The sequence below is a fragment of the Anabrus simplex genome, chromosome 6 (assembly GCF_040414725.1).
Source record: "Anabrus simplex isolate iqAnaSimp1 chromosome 6, ASM4041472v1, whole genome shotgun sequence".
NCBI classification, from domain to species: Eukaryota; Metazoa; Arthropoda; class Insecta; order Orthoptera; family Tettigoniidae; genus Anabrus; species Anabrus simplex.
Genome location: NC_090270.1, coordinates 172,609,449 through 172,630,222, shown reverse-complemented (window position 1 = coordinate 172,630,222; position 20,774 = coordinate 172,609,449). Strand labels below are relative to the sequence as shown.

General features: G+C 42.6%; 1 protein-coding gene across 2 annotated transcripts in view; it reads right to left on the bottom strand.

Annotated features, from left to right (window-relative positions):
* LOC136875617 (peroxynitrite isomerase THAP4) overlaps positions 1-20,774 on the bottom strand; it is a 116,150-nt gene that overhangs the window by 39,070 nt on the left and 56,306 nt on the right. For both annotated transcript variants that reach the window (XM_067149153.2, XM_067149154.2), the window contains exon 3: positions 13,107-13,226. In XM_067149153.2, coding sequence (XP_067005254.1) covers positions 13,107-13,226 — 120 coding nt within the window. The remainder of the gene's footprint in view (positions 1-13,106; positions 13,227-20,774) is intronic.

The window sequence follows — 20,774 nt, the reverse complement described above, 5'->3', positions numbered from 1 at the left end:
GTGATTCGTGTATCGCTTGAAATCTTGTTTCTACCTGTCAGGATGGCTCGCGCTGTTCCTAATCCTTTCCATTGGAGAAAAGCTGAACTCGTTTATGAACTTCGTATCCGAAAAAGTAATTCAACAGGCAATGTCAGAGATGACACTAAGACTGTTGAAACAGTCGCTTAACCTACCTATAACCATACCTGAGTTAACTACAGACGAGTTGCGTGAGTCTTTGGCCGTGATTAAAGATAGGTTACCTGAATTTAACGCCATTCTTGTGTCCTTTGGTGCTTCTAAGCCCTCGCATGGCCAATTAGCGCGGGTTAACGGGCAGTTACTACATTATCTCGACAGAATTAATGATTTGTTATCTCTCGAATTACTGGAAGTTGAGCGGCAGAAATGTCAAGCCTTACTAGAACAGTGTTCCAGAATTTTCGACAGAATCAGTGGTTTGCTTGAAGGCAGTAAGTTAAATAACACAGTTTCTGAAATTCAAGTGTCTATCCCATCTGAAATGAATGAAAGTGTTAATTCTGGTGATGCATCTGTTGCTGCTCAAGTGTGCATTCTGACACCTAGTGCTCGTGTTAGGCCTATTCAGGAGTCTGAGGTGAATCATGCTGCCCTGGGATCTTTTGTTTCATTGTCTAGAACTAGGACATCTGTAAGTCATTCTAATGATATATCTCCTTTGCATGTTGGTACCCGTACAAGTTTTCCTGTGCTACCTGGTAATTCTGTTGAGGCTCAGTGTCTGCCCTATATTGTTAATCAACCCGGTTCTGATGCAATGGTGCAAAATCACCTCCCTGTCTTAGCGCCACCGGTATCAAGTTGCATAACCTCTACACAACCGGTTAATGCCCAAATGGTCTCTCAGGTTAGTGAGAACCTTTCTCAAATGAGGTTGTCTGCCCCCGTAACATTGCAGGATAACGTTAGTCCTAACCTATCCTGTACTCCGTCCTTTTCACAAGGGCACCCGAAACAAAGGTACGAGGCCTCACTAAACCCTCTGGACTATTCTAAGCCTTCCCAAGCACCCCCTACACCTGTTTTTCCCCAGATTTTCTCCAATCTGCCTCACCCATTGACCACTGTGTTTAAGGGAGTCTACATTTTCAGCTAACTCCGTTTATGAAGTTATTTCCTTCCTTCGCTTCCTAACAGAGTTCAAGGATCAGGCAATAGTGCATAATCTCAGTAACGACAATGTATTTCAAATTCTATACCCGCATGTCTCTGGAGCTCTTTCTGAGCATATTGTCAGGGCCATTTCGGAAAGATGGTCTATAGATCAGTTTCATGCCCATGTGCTTGAATATTTCATTCCTGCTCGTGCCCTGTCTGCATTAGTGCAGAAGCACTATTTCAGAGTACAACATCTCAACGAGTCATTATCTGAATATGTCCAAGACGTTAAGCTCCAACCTCAGATTTTCCGGCTCCACTATTCAGAGGCTCAGATAATTGAAGGTCTTGCCCCAAACTATAGATCATATCTGGCTCTTTTGCCCCGACCAGCAACGTTCGCCCAGTTGGAAGCAATTACAGTGTCCGCTGAAGGCATTCGATATGCTGACCAGCTACGCCTTGCATTAGCCCCACCTCCTATAAGCATGCCCTCTCCTCAGGATTCTAAAACCACCCGTCACCTGCTTCCAACTCGTGTAATCCTCATTCGTGCTTCAATTGTGGCCCCACGGCTCATCTCAAGCGGGATTGTCCCAAGGTTGGGACATTAGGCAATGCGAAACCTGCCATGGGTAGAGGCCCTTCCACCCATTCTTCTTGCCGTAACTGTGGATCAACTAGGCACTTCTCTAGGCAGTGCCCCCGTAACACTTCAGGCTCTGGACCCCCAGGCCATAGTAGTGCTAGATGACTAACCGCCAGTTCTGATGGTAAACCCCAAAACATGGCTAATTGTCTTGTTGATCATTACTGTACCTTGGTTGATTTACTTAATTCTGAGGCTAATGATTGCTCCCAGTCGGACTATGGCGTTCATTTCTTGCAATCTTGTAGGATTTCTGCCATACCTTCTTGTAAACTACCATATTTATGCATAGAGGTAAATAATGAACCTGTCTGTGCATTACTAGACTCTGGGAGTAGTGTCAGCTTGATGAGTGAGACCTGGTACGATTCTATGAAAACTGTTTGCAAGTTACCTACATAAGAACCCGTGTCCTTAACCTGTCATACTGTTAATTCTAATTCGTTGAACATTGTAGGATCACTAGAGGTCAAGATTAGAGTCCGTGATTTCACCTGGAAAATGTCAGTACTAGTGGCAAAGGATTTATCCTGCCAATTCATATTGGGTGCAAATTTTATTGTTAAAACAGGCATGATTTTGGACCTTCGGTTCAACAGATTCCATTTTAAATTTTGTGCAAGAACCTTTGAGCTGTGTGATCGCTTCCTATTCTGCCTTGTCACGTTAATGCTGTTCCTGAAGATTCTGATGAACCCAAGGTTTTTGATTTTAATCACTTACCCAAAGAACAGACCAATCAACTTAGGAAACTCTGCGATAAGTTCCCTGATGTCTTCACCGACAGGTTAGGTGTCACCAATGTATTAGAATACAAAATTGAGGTGACGGATAACATACCCGTTCGCTCTCCTCCGTACCGGTTGTCACCTCCCAAAATGAAAGCCCTGAAGGCTATCATTGATCAAATGCTCGCTGACGGAGTGATACGCCCGTCCAAGTCAGCCTATTCTTCTCCCATGTTTCTGATCCCTAAACCACAAGGTGATTATCGGCCTGTAGTTGACTATCGGATGTTGAACCTAAGGTAGTCCTCCAATCTGTTCCACTTCCTGATTTGCACTCTTATTTTCCTTGGTTCGTTAATGCAAAAATTTTCACCACCTTTGATTTAAATCAGGCCTATTACCTGATACCTCTTGCCGAGGAATCTAAGCATCTCACAGCATTTGCGACCGATTGGAACCTACATGAATTTGAGCGCGTCCCTTTTGGTCTGGCGACTGGAGCGGCTGTCCTTATACGATTACTAGATTATGTCTTATCGGACATCAAGTTCAAGTTCGTTTATAATTACCTTGATGATCTCGTAATTTTTACTGAAACCTTCGAGGAACACCTACTCCATCTCAACGAAGTGCTTGAAAGACTGCGTAAAGCAGGTCTAACCCTCAAGGCATCCAAGGTTTCCTTCGCACAACCCCAGATGTCCTCCTTAGGATTTACTGTGTTGGGGAGGGGTGTCTCAATCGATCAGTCTCATACTGCCGCCATCCAGTATTTTCCCCCTCCAAAGGACGTCAAGGCAGTAGCCAGATTCATTGGCATGGTTAATTTCTTTTGCAAATTCATTCCCAATTTTGCTGAACATGCAGCCCCGTTAAATGCTTTGAGAAGAAAGGATGCCAAATTTGTGTGGGGTGATGCCCAAAGTGAAGCCTTCATGGACTTGAAATCTGCCTTATGTAACGCTCCTGTACTGGCTATGGCAGACTTTTCTAAACGCTTCATCCTTCAGACGGACGCCTCTTCCTCAGGCATATCCGGTGTTCTTCTTCAGGAATTTCAAGAAGGGCGTCGTCCTATTTCTTATGCTTCACGTGCCCGGAATCCTGCTGAGCGAAATTATTCCATTTATGAGTTGGAAGCCTTGGCTGTTATCTTCTCGTTAGAATGCTTCAGAATGTACCTGGAACATCTTCCTTTCGATCTGATAACTGACAATCAGGCGTTGAGTTGGGTACTGGCCAAGCCGCGAAAGACCGGTCGTCTAGCACGTTGGGCAGTGTGCATCTCAGCCTTCCAATTTGAAGCCTGTCACATTCGTGGCACCGAAAACGTTGTGACTGATGGCCTCAGCAGGATGTTCTATCCAGGCACCTCTGACCCTCAATCGGAGCCAGCAGACCCCTCTCCCGAACAAGTATCAGCTTTTGTCAATGTAGTTCTCACCGACTCTCCCTTCCTTTTTAAGGATATATCCAAAAATCAAGAGGTCGATGCTGAGTTAAAAGGGATTATTGACAGGATTAAATCTGGTGAGCATGTTAAGCCCTATATTCTTAAGAATGGTGTCCTGTGTTGTCCTGCTTGCAGTCGCAGAGACCCCAAAACTGTAGTCCCAACTAACCTGGTCCCGGTTCTCTTCAAATATTTTCACGAATCCCCAGTGGGCGGTCATCTGGGTGTTTTCAAAATAAGAGAAAAGATTCGTAACCACTTCATTTGGAAATCCATGGATAGTGAGATCTGTACCCTTGTCAAGTCCTGAAAGATTTGTAACATCAGCAAACCCACCCCGAATACTCGTCTAAGTCTCTTGTCTTCCGAGCAAGCTTCTCGCCCAATGGAAAGACTGTTCATAGACTACATCGGGCCGTTACCGAGATCTCGGAATGGTCATCATTTCATACTTGTGTGTGTTGACGCCTTTTCGCGCTTTACATGGCTGTTCCCCACTCGGATGGCTAACGCCAACACCACCATCTCGTGCTTGAAACAGATATTCGCCTCGTTTGGACCCTCTCAATTTATGATAAGTGATAACGCAAGAGCCTTTACTTCTGCCCAGTTCCGGAATTTCTGTCTTGATCTATCCATTGCTCATGTAACCACTACCCCGTATTTTTTTTTTTTTTTTTTTTGCTACTGGCTTTACGTCGCACTGACACAGATGGTCTTATGGCGACGATGGGATAGGAAAGGCCTAGGAGTTGGAAGGAAGCAGCCATGGCCTTAATTAAGGTACAGCCCCAGCATTTGCCTGGTGTGAAAATGGGAAACCACAGAAAACCATCTTCAGGGCTGCCGATAGTGGGATTCGAACCTACTATCTCCCGGATGCAAGCTCACAGCCGCGCGCCTCTACGCGCACGGCCAACTCGCCCGGTCTACCCCGTACTACCAAAAGCCAAATTATGCCGAGAGAGTGAATCGTAACCTGCGATCTGCCCTCATCGCTTATCACTCCTCAGACCACTCCAAGTGGGATTCCTCATTAAATTGGTTGTCATTTGCATTTAACACTGCTGTCCATGAGAGCCACAAGCAAACCCCTGCTTCGTTAATGTTGGCTTTTACTCCGAATTCCCCTCTATCTAATCTGTGGTCAATTAATGATCTTCTGCCCGACGATGCCAGCCCAGAAAAGATCCGAGCTAATTGGCACCGTGCACAAAAGAACTTGAAGGTTTATTACGCTAAGGTCCAGCGTAATTACAACCACGGGCGAAGACCGCACGATCTCTCTGTGGGTGACCAGGTGTTTAGGGTAAACTCCTATAGGTTCCTTTCACCCCCACCATAATCTTGTCAAATGAATTATAGATAGCAGTGCTTACCCCGGGGCTAGTGCCCTAATACCCCTGGTGTGCGAGGGAGAGTCCCTACTGCATAGTCATTAATCCACCCCGTCAGTAGTGCTGCGGACCATGTTATCAGTAAGTTGGCCCCCAGATTTCGAGGTCCCCGCACCATCTTAAAGTTCCTCACCCCGGTGACATTGGTGAGCGATCCCGAAAGGAAAAGGATCAGCAGAGTCCACCTCTCTCAGATCAAGGTACCTTAAGTCTGGTAGGGAGGGGTAAATACCATTGTTGGTGACCATGTAAATTCAGTTTATTGTAAGGTATTTATAAGGTTTTAGTTATAAGATAACAATAAGTTTTATTGTAAGTTAGTTGTAAGTAGTTGTGTAAGTGAATACTTTAGGTATCCTTGAGTGTAATAGATTTAGTGTTATAAGTTAGGTAGGTTTTAGTTTAGGGTCACTCCTTGGAATTTATTCCCCTTACTTTCAGGTTTAGGGTAAACTCCTATAGGTTCCTTTCACCCCCACCATAATCTTGTCAAATGAATTATAGATAGCAGTGCTTACCCCGGGGCTAGTGCCCTAATACCCCTGGTGTGCGAGGGAGAGTCCCTACTGCATAGTCATTAATCCACCCATTGGGTGACTCTACGCAAGATCTTTGAGCCCAGCAGCATACTTTTACCTCAAGTATTCCCCTGTCTGCTGCGGCTTGTTTATGATGCAGTGGCTGCAGTGATCAGCTTCTTCTGACGGCAACCTGAAGTGCCAAGTTGGGAGGCACACTCTGTACCTTGGGCGCTACCATCCCGCACCACAATCCTGTGGGAAACATCCTAATGGTGGCAGTCTGACTGGACGGTATCTCACCCATCTGCCGATTTGGTGCAAGATACCACTGGACTGCAATTACATAGCTACCTGGGTCGGACTGAAGTTGAATGGAGGCTGGCGGCAAACGGCCGTGTCGACAGCCGCATCATCAGTGAGAACCTGTGGCCTAGCTGTGCTGTGACTGGTGTGGAAAAGTGGTGCAAAATACTTAGTCCGTAATCTCGCCTATAAGGAGGCTTTGAACGCTGTTTAGAAACAAAGTGAGAAGTTCCTGGATGACTAACATTTGGCAGAAAGAAAGTGTGTACATCCTTTGAGAACGGGAAAGGGAGGGGGAAGTAAGGAGGGACTATTTTTATGGCAGGGCTGAGGGGTGTGGGAATACGGGTAATCGTTGTGGAAAGGTACCATGATTGAATAAAAAAATCGATTTATGATTTGTTAAATTAACATTTCTAAAAATAATAATGAGAAGATCAAAAAGAATATTGGATTTCTCCAAAATGTCATGAAGGTTGTAGTTCTCTCCAATCTGCCCTACCCCTATTTTCCCATCCCTTCTTGATCTTCCCTACACATGCTTCCCTTCATATCATTTATGCAATACGTCCAACACACCACAGCGCAAGGCGAGTCACATATAATATTTTCATTATATTTTTTACTATTTTAATTATTTTTCGCTATTCGACCCCCCCACCCTTTCAACAGGCCTTGTACTAATTTGGCTTTTATTATTTATCAGTCCACTTGTTTCCGCATTGGACTGTGAATCTTCACCACCTACTTCATAGAAATAATTTGACCTTCATGCACAACTTTCGCCTTCAGTTTTTAAGGACATCAAACTAGAAGCTCTTTGAACGACATCAATGTAACATGTTTCTACATTATTCAATGCATGTACATAACTTAATTTCTAAATGCCACTGCTACCATATAATGACATAGCTATCAGAACTTTGTAACAAATGATACGCAAGTTTTAAGAATCTTCAGCATACAGATTAATCTACTTGAATCATCCTTCAGCGGCAGTTAAGTGAATTATTTTAATGCATGATATGGATGATTCAAAACTTCTATCACCATTGTGACTATTTTTCATCTTCAACTTTAAACTTTTAGCATCAAACCACAATATTTTTACGGCATATGTACATTGCTTATGGACCTTTTGATATGTTGTGCAATTTGTGTTATTGGCTGATGATGACCTTGACCTTAGGTCGAAACTAGCACCTAATAAATGTAATGTAAACAGCATTGCAAAAATTTTGTATTGAAAAGGTTGAAGTGTTAAACTGAAACTTTTAATTTTCTATGTAATCACAGTTCAGAACGGACCAATCAATATGAAATTTATAGCTCTACTTGAAGACGGAGCGAGTTTCATCAAATGTTCGTACAGACAGCAAAAAGTACCTGGGTTTCGGGGCTAGAGCAGAGAAAGAGGGGGCGGGGGGAGTTTGTAGGGCATAAAAATTCAAAAAGATATAGCTACAAAAAGGTAAGCCTTTCAATGCTCTCTGAGCGAATTTTGATACAGATGTAAAGGCTGGGTCTACCAACTTAGTGCGGTAATAAAAATACTATACAATAAAACTTTCACCAAAGGGACAATAATTACACATGTATTACAATAAAATAGAAGTTCGGCGTGATTATAAAATTAAAATGTCATTTAGTATTTGACTATACACTAACAAAGTAATAAACACTAGATAGAACTACACAGAGACATTTACTGAGCAAGACTGCCAGTATGACAAATGCGAGCGGCAAGAGAGTGAATCTTACCCATGTCCATGACCTTGGCAAAAAATGTACCCCCACTGCCCTTTGCCGCAGCACGTGCTACACGCTGTGGCGCTGTATGAACCGGTTAGCTGCAACGAGCAACATTTTGTAATTTGGCTAAGTATTTGTCTTAATTAAAGAAATTAAAGGAATTAATTAGCTAAAAAACAATAGGGATTGTACAAATTGCTTTTTTACAATTTCTAGTTTCAGGCAATGTTTTGAATAACTCTTAGGTTCTTCAGTCTGTCGAAACTTAAAATACAGTCAGGTGGCTAAAATGGAATTTAAAAAATTTTCTCCACAAAGGGGGGACAACGACGACTGCACCCCCTCATCGCCGCTACTGTAAGTACGATTATGTTACCGAGATCAGAACAGATGGTGCACCTTACATACATAAAGCTATGGGACGTTTTGGAATTGCCTATTACTGTTTTGGTCCTAATATAAGACTGGGAATTTCAGGTTTTTGTGTTAAAATGTTATAAAAACTGCAGATGTTTTATTTGCGCACGTTACATTAAAAAAGTATGTATCATTTTGCACTCGTACTGGCTTGTACAAGGAGCGCGCTTTCCAGCTGAGCTGAAGGTGACGAATAACCTTAATTTCTGAAGTTTCGATGATATTTCTCTCTTTCTGATTTGATTGCGATTAGTGACGAACAGAATTGAATATAATGCATTCGAGAACTTGAGAATTGATACATACATTTGAAACCATATTCTCAAGTTCAACATAACCTTTAAAAGTCGATGCAGGCCTAATTTACCCGGTACAAGATTTCCATAAACTGACTACGAACAGTATATCGGTGACCTAACTACAATGGAAGATTAAGAAAAGGTATTTCACCATCATGTTGGGCGCTTCTGTATCAAATGAGCTTTATTTTATTAGATTAGAGTATTAAAAACTACTTGTAGTTGATTTTTGTTTGGCTTGGGTATTCGATTATTTAAAGAGTTCGGCTCATCAAAATTGCTGAACTGAAAGAAGTTTTCAGAGGAAATTGACTAAGTTTCCCAGGTAAAAACTGAATGTAAAGTTTTGAGTTTTTAAGTCACGTACTGGTAATTAATATTTGAAGCTGGCCCCGCGGTCTAACTTGCCTGCCAGGTTCGATTCCCGGGCAGGTTAGGTATTTTTTGGTTCCAGGTTTACTCACTCTATGATTAACTTTAACTGAGGAGCTATTAAATGGTGAGATGGTGACCCCGGTCTAGAGTGTCAGGAATAACGGCCGAGAGGATTCGTCACACTGACCCTGCATCACCTCGTAATCTGCAGGCTTTCGGACCGAGCAGTGGTCGCTCGGTAGGCGGAAGGCCCATTGGGGCTGTAGTTTTGTTTGTTTAAGGGGGTGCTTGTAAGATTATAATTATACATATTGAAACGGGAACGCCCTGTCAACATTCTCCGTTCATGTATTTCTTGAGGAGAACGCACTAACACCCCACTGTGTGGATTTAAAATGAGCGCCAAGCATGCAAGCATCATGGGTGACAGCATCCAAGCGATCGCTTGCTGCAGACTACCAGTCAAGGCCAAGGGACGTCATTCGGTTGAATGTCATTATATCATGAACGGAATGTCATATCGTGATTTGAAGAACGTCACCTTGTAGGCCTGGACAACAAATACTACTGCACAAAATTTCATGAAAATCGGCGGAAGGATGGCCGAGTGATACATTTTTAAACAAGCTCATATTTCCAGTCTGGCTGTCTGGCCTTGAGCAATGTAAGGTCGCCAGCCCCGGAGTAGACAGTGTGTGACTTCGTATTGTACTAGCCGCCACGCTGTGCAGGCCGGCTGAGGTAGTACAATCCGTTACTCTGTCCGGCTAAGGACCGGTAATAGAAAATACGCGATACAAGTGCCGAACTTATTCTCATCGGACTCTTAACTTCGCGTGCAAGCGGAAAACTTATTGACTTATAATATCGATCCATCGAGCGGATTAACATTACTTTTGTGTTGTGAATTTTGTATTGCAGAGACTATACAGTAATCGCAGGATATTTTTGAAACTGTGCTTAAAGGACTTAGGGCGTAAAGACTATGCTTTAGTGAAACATTGTTTCCTCTTCAAGAGACTGTGTTAAGTTCTTTCGTGAAACTGTGCCCTAGTGAAAGTACACTTCTTTTCAAAGGACAATGTTAATTTGTGTCATAAAAGACAGTGCCAACCTTTCTTTTCAAAGACTGTGTTGATTCGCTTTGTGAAACACTGTGCCTTTATTTATTTCCAAGGGACTATGTTAATTCCCCTCATGAAAGACTGTGTCTACATTTATTGCCGAGAAGTTGTGTTAAGTTACTTGTAAACTGTGCCTCAGTGGAGAATTTATTTCTGAGGAACTATGTGATTTTTTGATTAAGACTATGTCGTAATGGAACTTGGTTCTTTTTCACGAGACTGCGTGTTAAGAGTCATAAACTGTTTCTTTACTGTCTTCATAGAAATTTTAATATATTTCCATGTGTGTGTGTGCTAGATCATTGCATTTGCTTCTCCGTACTCATTACAAACAGTACAAAAGACTGTGTCCGTAGGACTCAATTTATTTTTCTTCTTCGCACTGAGATTAAGTGAAGTTGTATATGGTTGAATCTCAGAAAGTTCCAGATTATTTTTCGTTGCCTATCACTTTGAGTTCGCCAGTGACTACTTCATGAAAAGTGTTAATTTCTATTATTTTCACAGAACTGTGATTTTGAATCCATTTCTTTTTCCAACAGTAATGTGCGTCCAATACAATTTACAGTGGAACTTGTTCGGCTAATAAACAGTGTCTCGCCACAACTTACAGTGCAGTGCGGTCGAGAAGTGTCGCATCAGATTCTATTGACATTCTGTGCGAACCTCTTACATTTCTCTACTCCCGTCATGAGACTTTAGTGGAATACAAAGCTAATCAACTATTCCACGCTGCACTATCACCAGACGACCGCCCCAGGTTCGAGTCTCCTTCAACATCGATGGTTGACAACCGCAGTGGGACGACGCCGAGGGACGACACTGACGCCAACACCAAGCGATGACGCCTTCTCCGCATCTTTGAGGACATTCAAACCATTCGTCTGTAAAAAGGTGATATAATTTCTATGTTTTCTTGAATAAACTGCACGTTCCACTTTAAAAATGAACTCATTGCACTACCCTTCTCTGTTATACTCTCCGAGCATGAACCGTACACACCTTGGCGTTAATCCATGCTCTCCACTAAGCTAAAGTACGGGCGTTCCTGTTTCAATATTTCATTTTTGCAATGTTTAGCCAAATTTTTTATGGTTTATTCGTTCCCGGATGTTCTGTCTTCCAGTGTTGTACTTTTTTTTTTTCGTGGTCCCTACAAAACTGGAAAATCGAGGTTCCACTGCATATGATTCCTTGTTCCTGTGGATCAGTTTATGTTGGCCAAACATGTACGAAGGTAACAACGAGGGTTAAGGAACATTGCAGGCACTTACATGTCTGGCAGCCAGATAAGTCTGCTGTGGCAAAACATGCCATACCATATGACTATCAAATCATTTTTGATGCAAATTCTGTCATTTGTAACGAGTAACATTTTAATGTTATTCAATTTTAACGTTAATACTTTCAATACGAAACAATGAAATTTTTATCTTTAAATAACATTTTAATACCAAGAATCATTGGTGGGATGATAGAAACTGCTATACATCCGAAAAATTTTAACAAATGGGTACGGCTATATACTGAGTAGATCATGGCTATCTTCCATAGTTAACTCTTCGCAACATCTTTCTCCTCGGTTCACATGGCCCTGGAATGAACTACATTTCTAACAGAGTCTCTCTATCTTGAGTCTTGTTACCATGGAGTGACAGCTGCTACTAACATCTTTGTTACTGCTCTGAAAACAATCCTGGTTGCAGGTTCGAAATGTATCAGCATATATTAAGTATTACATGACCTAACATCCCCCAAATTGTATGTTATAATGTCATTTAGAGGTCATGAAAGTCTTATGTCTTAAAATTCCTCATTATATGGCATTGTATCCAAAGCATACAACTCTATGAATAACAAAATAGAGTGGAGTATACCTGCATCAAAAATGAAAAGGATTCATTTCTTACTTCTATAAAACAGTGACTACTGTACACTCTATGATCACTGTTTTGGTGTGCATTGTACACTTGGTGAGTGACCTGCATTGGCTGCCGTGGCTGTAATGATGAGTTATACGCTTCTGTCGCAATGGTGTGTGCCACTGCTTTTCTGTACTTTACACTCTGCCTCTGTTAACTACTAGACAATCTGAAGCCCATTAGTGCCGGGAGTGTCCAAAGACATGTCCAACTCGCCTGGGTGCATGTCTTTCTCTTTGATGTCCATAGGCGACCTGTGCGTTTGGGTGGGGATGATGATAATGAAGTGGGAAGAAGGTGAAACCCGATGTTGTCATATAACCTACTCCTGTCGATTACACTAAAGAGTGAGTATATGTACACAGATATGTATAATGTGCATGCGATTTGGGACAGCACTGAGCCATGTTTGAATAAATTGCTTTCAGCAACTTCCTCTAGTTTACACTCACTTAAGTGCACTTGACTGCGCCTTCTTGGAACATAGCATTGTGAAGGCCATGAAGACTCTAGAAAGAGTGGAAGGTAAAGGCTTCCACGATCTGTAACCCTGGCACTGAGTACGTTTCAGTGGCTAGCTCCATGCCCGGCTGCTTCTTTCCAGAGTAATTAATCTGATACTAATTATTGTTGTAATCTGAGTGAATCTCAGGGTCATACGCTTCTCCAGAAGTGGAAATCCTTTTCCTAAATTTTTCAGCTTTGATCTAATGTTTGGAAGGGTGATCTAGTTTTCAGTCCTTGGTGGTTGATAGTAACAGAGTTTAATTCTAAAAATTATTTATGAATAAACCGGTAAAGGTGCTCCAAACATTAATATAATGATAAAGTATAAGAAAAATTTTGACAAGAAACACAGGATAGCAGCTGTTGGTGCAGGAATCTACACAAAAATTCTTTGAATTAAATAACTATCTATTCTGTAGTGGAAACAGATTTTCAGGATTACCAGGAAAGGCAAGTGCTTGATATATAGGCATAGTGAAAATTAAATAACAGCTTTATACACTACATATAAAATTTTAAACAATCTTAAGATCTTACCGAAAGCATGATGGTTTGAAATGATCTGAACAGAGTCTACTGGTACTAGTAGGTTTCCAATTGCTTCTTCGCATAGCAATAAGCCATTTGTTACAAAGTACTTCATTCTTGATGGGAAAACTGAAAATGATACAAAACATCTTAAATAATAAAGGAAAAATTACACTGTAATATAAACACACTTGTCTTTCAACAAACACCAGCCATACATACACTCAACTAAACAGTTAAATGGTCCTCAGGTCTGAAATATATTGATTTTCCACATAGTGAACATTTTCCTTCCTAAAAATGAAAACAGCTATGGTTTCAGATTTTTTTTTTCAGGTATTTTGTAAATTAGTGAATTAACTTAAACAGACCGAAGAACCTCAGAGATATCATTAAAGACATACATTTTCATTATACACGTTTATGCCTTTCAGCATTCTGTCTACAAGCCGCTGTGAATTTACTAAATGCTGTCACAATCCTCTATTTGAAACTAGTTCTATAGCCTCGTTTAGTTATATACCTCTCATCTTCAAATCACTAAAACTGAGTCTAACCATCGTCGTCTTGGTTCCATTTTACTTCTCTTAACCCCTATGACCCAGTACATTATTCTCCAGGTAACCAACCTTCCTCGATCTAATCTGATACTAATTATTGTTGTAATCTGAGTGAATCTCAGGGTCATACGCTTCTCCAGAAGTGGAAATCCTTTTCCTAAATTTTTCAGCTTTGATCTAATGTTTGCAAGGGTGATCTAGTTTTCAGTCCTTGGTGGCTGATAGTAACAGAGTTTAATTCTAAAAATTATTTATGAATAAACCGGTAAAGGTGCTCCAAACATTAATATAATGATAACGCATAAGAAAAATTTTGACAAGAAACACAGGATCCATCTAGTTCACTCCTAACTTAGCCTTTATCTCCTCAGGCCCAAGTACCTTCCTGCCATTGTTCCTGTCTGTTTGTACCAGTGATAAATTTTCGCTACTTTCATGTCTGTTACTTCAAACTTATAAAATATCTAGCTTTCACTCTCGTAAAGCATAGCTGGTCTGAAAAGAGACTGGTGTAAGGATAGTTTCGTCCAGGAGCTGACTTCCTTCTTACAGAATACTGTTGATCGCAACTGTGAACTCACTGATATGCGTTGCTGCACCTTCATTCAATCTCACTTATTCTACTACCATCCTGGGAGAATACATACATCATTATAGACCGCTATGCCTTTCAGTGTTCGGTTTGCAAGCCTCTGTGAATTTACTAAACGTCGCCACAATCCTCTATTTGCAACTAGTGCTGTGGCCTCATTTAGTTCTACACTGACTGAGCAAATGTCATGGGATAGCGGAGCACTGATGCACAGGTGTGTTGTCTGCGAACCACACGCCCCCTGTGCCAGCGGCAGTTGTATAGGAGACCTTGTGAGCAGTGGCTGTGCAGGTGACAGGTGTAACATGGAACGTCGTCGTGAGCTGACACCTTCGAACGTTTAGTGGTCGGTGCCCGACAGATGGGAAGTGCGATTTCAAGTGGTGTGGGAATTCCGCTTCATACGATCAACCGTGTCCAGTGTGTATCTTGAATGGTTGAATGCGGGTGTCATCCACAACAGACGAATGAACGGCCGCCCAGCCACCCTCGATGACCGTGACCGGCGACATCTGAGATGGATTGTCAATAGTGACAGACTGGCAACCGTGACACAAATCACGGCTCAATTCAACATAGGCTGTGCTAGACACGTCTCCCAGTGGACAATCCGTAGGAACATGGGTTCTATGGGGTATGGGAGCCGGCACCGCATACGGGTGCCACTGTTAACCCAACATCATCGGGCACGACGACACGCATTTGTCGCCAGTCACAAGGGATGGACACTGAGGCGTAACATGATATGGTTGGACGAATTGCGATTTCAACTTCACCATGCCGATGGGAGGCACAGTGTATGGCACAGACCACATGAAGCGATGGACCCCGCCTGCTTCGAAGGTGTGGTCCAGGGCGCTGGTCTCTCTGTTGTGGTCTAGGGTGCATTTTCCTGGTATGGAATGGGCCCTCTACTTGTTCTGGAAGAGACTTTGAATGGTACGCGGTATGCTGAGCTGCTCGGAGACCATCTCTACCCATTTTTGGCCTTCCAGCGCCCAGACGGTTCTACGGTGTTTCAAGACGATAATGTGCCACCACATCGCTCCCACGTTGCCTGGAAATGGTTCCAGGAATACGCAACGGAGGTCCAACGACTGCCATGGCCACCCAGGAACCCCGATATGAACCCTTTCGAGCATATCTGGGATGTTGTGGAACGCAGGCTCCGTACCATGGATCCTGCACCCCTGAACAGACCAGCATTGGCTGCCGCTCTGCAAACGATTTGGTGTCAGCTGCGTCAAGAGGACTAACAGGGACTTGTCGACTCACTTCCACGGCGTCTCACTGCAGTTCGCAGGGCCAGAGGAGGCCCACACACTATTAGGTGACTATCCCATGACATTTGCTAAGTCAGTGTATACCTCTTATCTTTAAATCGTTAGGAATCGAGTCTAACCATCGTCGTCTTGGCCTCCCTCTACTTCTCTTACCCTCCATAACCTCCCTCTACTTCTCTTACCCTCCATAACAGAGTCCATTATTCTCCTAGGTAACCTATCCTCCTCCATTTACATCACATGACCCCACCACTGAACCTGGTTTATGTGTACGGCTTCATCCATCAAGTTCATTCCTAACTTAGCATTTATCTCCTCATTCTGAGTACCCTCCTGCCATTGTTCCCACCTGTTTGTACCAGCAATCATTCTTGCTACTTTCACATCTGTTACTTCTAACTTATGAATAAGATATCCTGAGTCCACCAAGCTGTCGCTCCCGTAAAGCAAAGTTCATCTGAAAACAGACCGATGGAGGGATAGTTTCGTCTGGGAGTTGACTACCTTCTTATAGAACGCTGCTGATCGCAACTGCGAGCTCACTGCATTAGCTTTACTACACTTGATTCAATCTCACTTACTATATTACCATCCAGGGAGAACACACAACCTAAATACTTTAAATTATCTACCTGTTCCAGCTTTGTATCACCAATCTGACATTCAATTCTGTTGACTTTCTTACCTACTGACATCAGTTTAGTCTTTGAAAGGCTAATTTTCATACCATACTCATTAGACCTATTTTCAAGTTCCAAGATATTAGACTGCAGGCTTTCGGCACAATCTGCCATTAAGACCAAGTCGTCAGCATATGCTAGACTGCTTACTACTACATTTCCATCTAAATGAATCACCTCCCTGCCACTTTATACTTTTCAGCAGATTATCCACGCACTGTTGATGGAGGTAAGGGAATGGAGGAGCAGAAAGGAACTGGCCACCCTACCAAACGTAAACTCCGGCTCAGGCACACCTCTGCGGAGGTTCGGACCTGCCTTCGGGCAGAATACACCCTTACCTTACTATCCATGCAAACAACGAACAACAAAGGTGAAAGATTGCAGCCTTGTCTAACCCTTGTTAAGTACCCTGAACCAAGAATTCATTCTACCATCAATTCTCACTAAAGCCCAATTGTCAACATAAATGCCTTTGATTGATTCTAATAATCCACCCTTAATGCCATAGTCCGCCGTCAAATGGTTAGCGTGCTGACCTTACCGCTCCCATCTTCATTCGGCTAACCTCCCCACAATAGAAACCACTGTCAAAAGAACCAACTTGATCTTCCTCCGAAAATCCCTCACCGGCTCCATTAACCCTGACCTGATTTGCCGCCTTTCCCTATCTTTTTGCTTTGTGCACAGAGGCGTTAATCTTGTCCCTTCATTTGCCCGTACCACCTCCTACCAAACTGTTACTACGGCTGCGCCGCACGTTCCTGGAATAAGCTACCACCTAAAATAAAAGCCTTGCTTCTAATGCAGATTCCAAGCCATGTAAAAAGATGTAAATCTCTGTGTGTACATGGACGGGAGTGAAAGGGAGAGAAAATGTTGTCGAATGAATGAATTACTGTACCAGTGAATAATGTAATTATTGTATATATGCACCAACTGTGATTTGTGGTTGTACCCAATAGCACTCCACACCATGAGGCCTTGAGTTGGCGCTGTATGCCTTGTGCGAATGCAATCAATGTGATGACTCTCCTCGTCTGCGGCAAACTAAAATGCGGCCATAATTTTCAAACACACAGAACCTGGACTCATCCGAAAACACTATCTGCTGCCATTCCTGTCCCCAGTGACATCGTTCCAGACACCATTGCAGTCTAGCATGTTTACGCAGATTAGACAAAGGTAGGCGGAGAAGTCGACGACGTGCCGGTATCCCAGACCATAATAAACGGCGACGGACTGTCACTCCTGATAGTGTATGGTGTGTTAGACTGTTCCACTCTTGTGCCAGAGCTGAGGAAAACGCAGATCTGTCCTACAATGCCATTTGGATGAGGTGTCTATCTTCTCGGGGGGGTGGTCTGCGTGGTCTGGGCGGTGCGACCAGACCTATCTCATTGTATTCTACGGCCTTCTGTGAACCATTCTGTACATACTCATTGCACTGCCGACACACTTCGTCCCACACGAGCAGCAATTTCCCGGATGGATGAATCACGTTCTCTCATGCCAATAATGTACCCTCGTTCAATCTCACTCAGTTGACGGCACAGTTCTCGCATATGTCTGCAAGGCATCCTGCATGTCTGCTCAAGTCACACTGATCCATTACCTTCAGTTTATTGAGACAACGAGAGCCGCAGGCACATTTTACCAGGCGGTGGTGGTGCGCCGAGATATCGATGTGGACCTTGAACCTGAGGGCCGACATGGTTCAAATGCTAATCGTTTCTTCAGAACATACTAATGCAAATGTCCTGTGAATATGAACTTCCTATCTCTAGTCTTTCAAGGTGTTCTGATTTTTATGAACATTAGTGTACATACATAGGGTATCCAAAATAAAAAACAATGATGGTGATAAAAAAAAGATAAATCCACTTTTACACTAAAGAAATTCGAGCTGTGCCTTTGTACTTGCCAGGGCCTAGAAAGGATGACACCATAAAACCTGTCTGCTAGTTTATGTGATCAGCTGTGTTCGACTGATGTTTAGTTTTTAGGGGCTTGAAATTTAAGTCTCTAATCACATAGTGTGTTATATAGCTATCTGTCTTTGATGTAGATCTGAAAAGATCATCCAGGGCTTGAAAGAATGAAATCAAAATCTACATGGAATATCTCAAAGATTCCACGTAAAAGATAAACAAATCGCATCATAGTGGACACAATTCAAAACTTGGATCTTAAGGCACTATACACTTGAAGGCTATCTCAGAAAGAAAGGAACACTTTAACCCTCGAAGAGGGTCTTTTCGACAGCACATTCACTTTTTTCCCTCCGAACTCGCAAGAAGCTTATATCTGGTTATACTCTTGCTCCTCTTATCTTCTGTTGGACTGTTGATAACACTAGTGTAGCAACAGTTCATTTAAATTTACTGTTCATTATTGTCTTGAGGAAGAAATTCTGAATTTTAGAGATGTTGCAGTCTTTTATTCCATGTGCAAGTAGATGTGTTTCGCTTTGTTCTTTTATTTGTGCTGTGTGGATATATGAGTCAGAATAATGAACGTAGGTCTTCATGGCTCATTGTATTCATATAAAGAAGTAAATTAATACTGGATTAAAGCCACTATATACATTTATTTAATGAAGCCGAGCTTTCAGCCAAATTGCATTGCCTTCATCAGGGCATGTTAAATTCTACCTCCGACAGTGAACAACGAAATCCGAAGGAACGTGGAAGTTATGACCGTACTATCCTCGGCCTACCCCACTAATTGGACTCAAGGATCGTCGTGCTGTGATTCACCGCCCTCTGTCGACAGTTTCGTGAGTGCGTCCCGCTGTTCCATGGTGGTGTTATGCATGTATTTCTGCAGTACACGTCTCCATGTATTCGACAACTTGAAGCCGTCTTCTGTGTTGATGTTATTTGGGTGCAGCTCTATCTCTATGGCTTCCCTTACATTTGCAGAAGACTTTACTGAATTCAGACCCGGTACCTCCAGTCATTTATGGCCTCCCCAAAATACACAAGAATGATGTGCCACTAAGACCAATCGTGAGTGCCATTGATTCTGTGACCCATGAGTTAGCCTGCTAAATTTCATCACTGTTACAGCCAGAAACAGGGAAGACACATCATCACGTTAAAGATTCAAAACACTTCTTGCAGAAGTTACATGAGCTACGGGTGGAAGAAGGTGACATCCTGGTAAGCTTTGATGTCATGTCACTTTTTACTAATATACCAGTAGAAGAAACGCTTGCTTACATCAGACAATACCTGTCTGAGGACTTGACCAATCTGGCAGCAGTTTGTTTAAAATCTACCTACTTCTACTACAAAGGGAATGATTACGAAAAGACAGAAGGAGCAGTAATGGTTTCATCTCTGTCACCAGTGGCTGCCAAAATTTTTATGGAACACTTTGGTAAGTTTGCTGCATTAACTACACGCCACTGAAACCTAAGTGCTTCTGTCGTTACGTGGATGATACATTTTCGGTCTGGCCACATGGAAGGGAAACATTAAATTAATGCATTTTTGGAGCACCTAAATTCCATTAACAGTAAGATCAAGTTCACAAAGGAGGTAGAAAATTAAGGTGAATTACCTTTTCTTGATGTGTTAATATACAAGAAGGTTCAAGGTACACTAGGCCATGCAATGTACAAGAAACCTACACATTCTGAAAGATACCTTCTCATTAAGTCCTCACATCACCACCCCTGTCAAAAAGCAGCTCTCCTTCGAATGTTATTTACTAGGGTGAATAACGTTGCAGACGCTGATAACCGCTCGAGTGCATTAAGAGAATTGACAACATCCCTGAAGAAAAACGGCTATACATCAGGAGACATAGCACAAGCTGTGAAGATCAAGGAGCCTAACAGGGATATTACCAACCAGGACTACAGTAATAAGAAGAAGGTATTCCTTCCTTACATGGCAGGTATAACTGACAGAATAGGGCGCATTCTTAAGAAATACGATACAATTCCAGTTTTCACCACAGACCGGAAACTCAAATCCCTGTTTCGACCATTCAAAGAAAAACCACATCTGGAAACAATGGGCGTGTATCAAGTTCCACGTGGTTGTGGTTGCTCATATATTGGCTTGACGAAAAGGCTTGTCAGCACCAGGGTGAAAGAACACATCAGGTCGGTAAAGAATGTCACTCTTTCATTCTCCATGGAGAATGCCATAAGCCAGTCTGCCATAGCAGAACATATCTACATTACAGACCATGAAATCCTCTTTGACCAAGTGAAGGTCATCGCGCCTGTAAAAGATTTCTATGCTTGACTGGTAAGGGAAGCCATAGAGACAGAGTTGCGCCCAAATAACATCAACAAGGGAAGGTGGCTTCAAGTTGTTGAATACATGGAGACCTGTACTGCAGAAATACATGCATAACACCACCATGGAACAGCAGGACGCACTCACGAAAATATCGACAAAGGACGGTGAATCACAGCACGACGATCCACGAGTCCAATTAGTGGAGTAGGTCGTGGATAGTACGGTCATGACTTCCACGTTCCTTCGAATTTCTTTGCTCACTGTCGGAGGCAGAATTTAACATACCCTGATGAAGGCCAATGC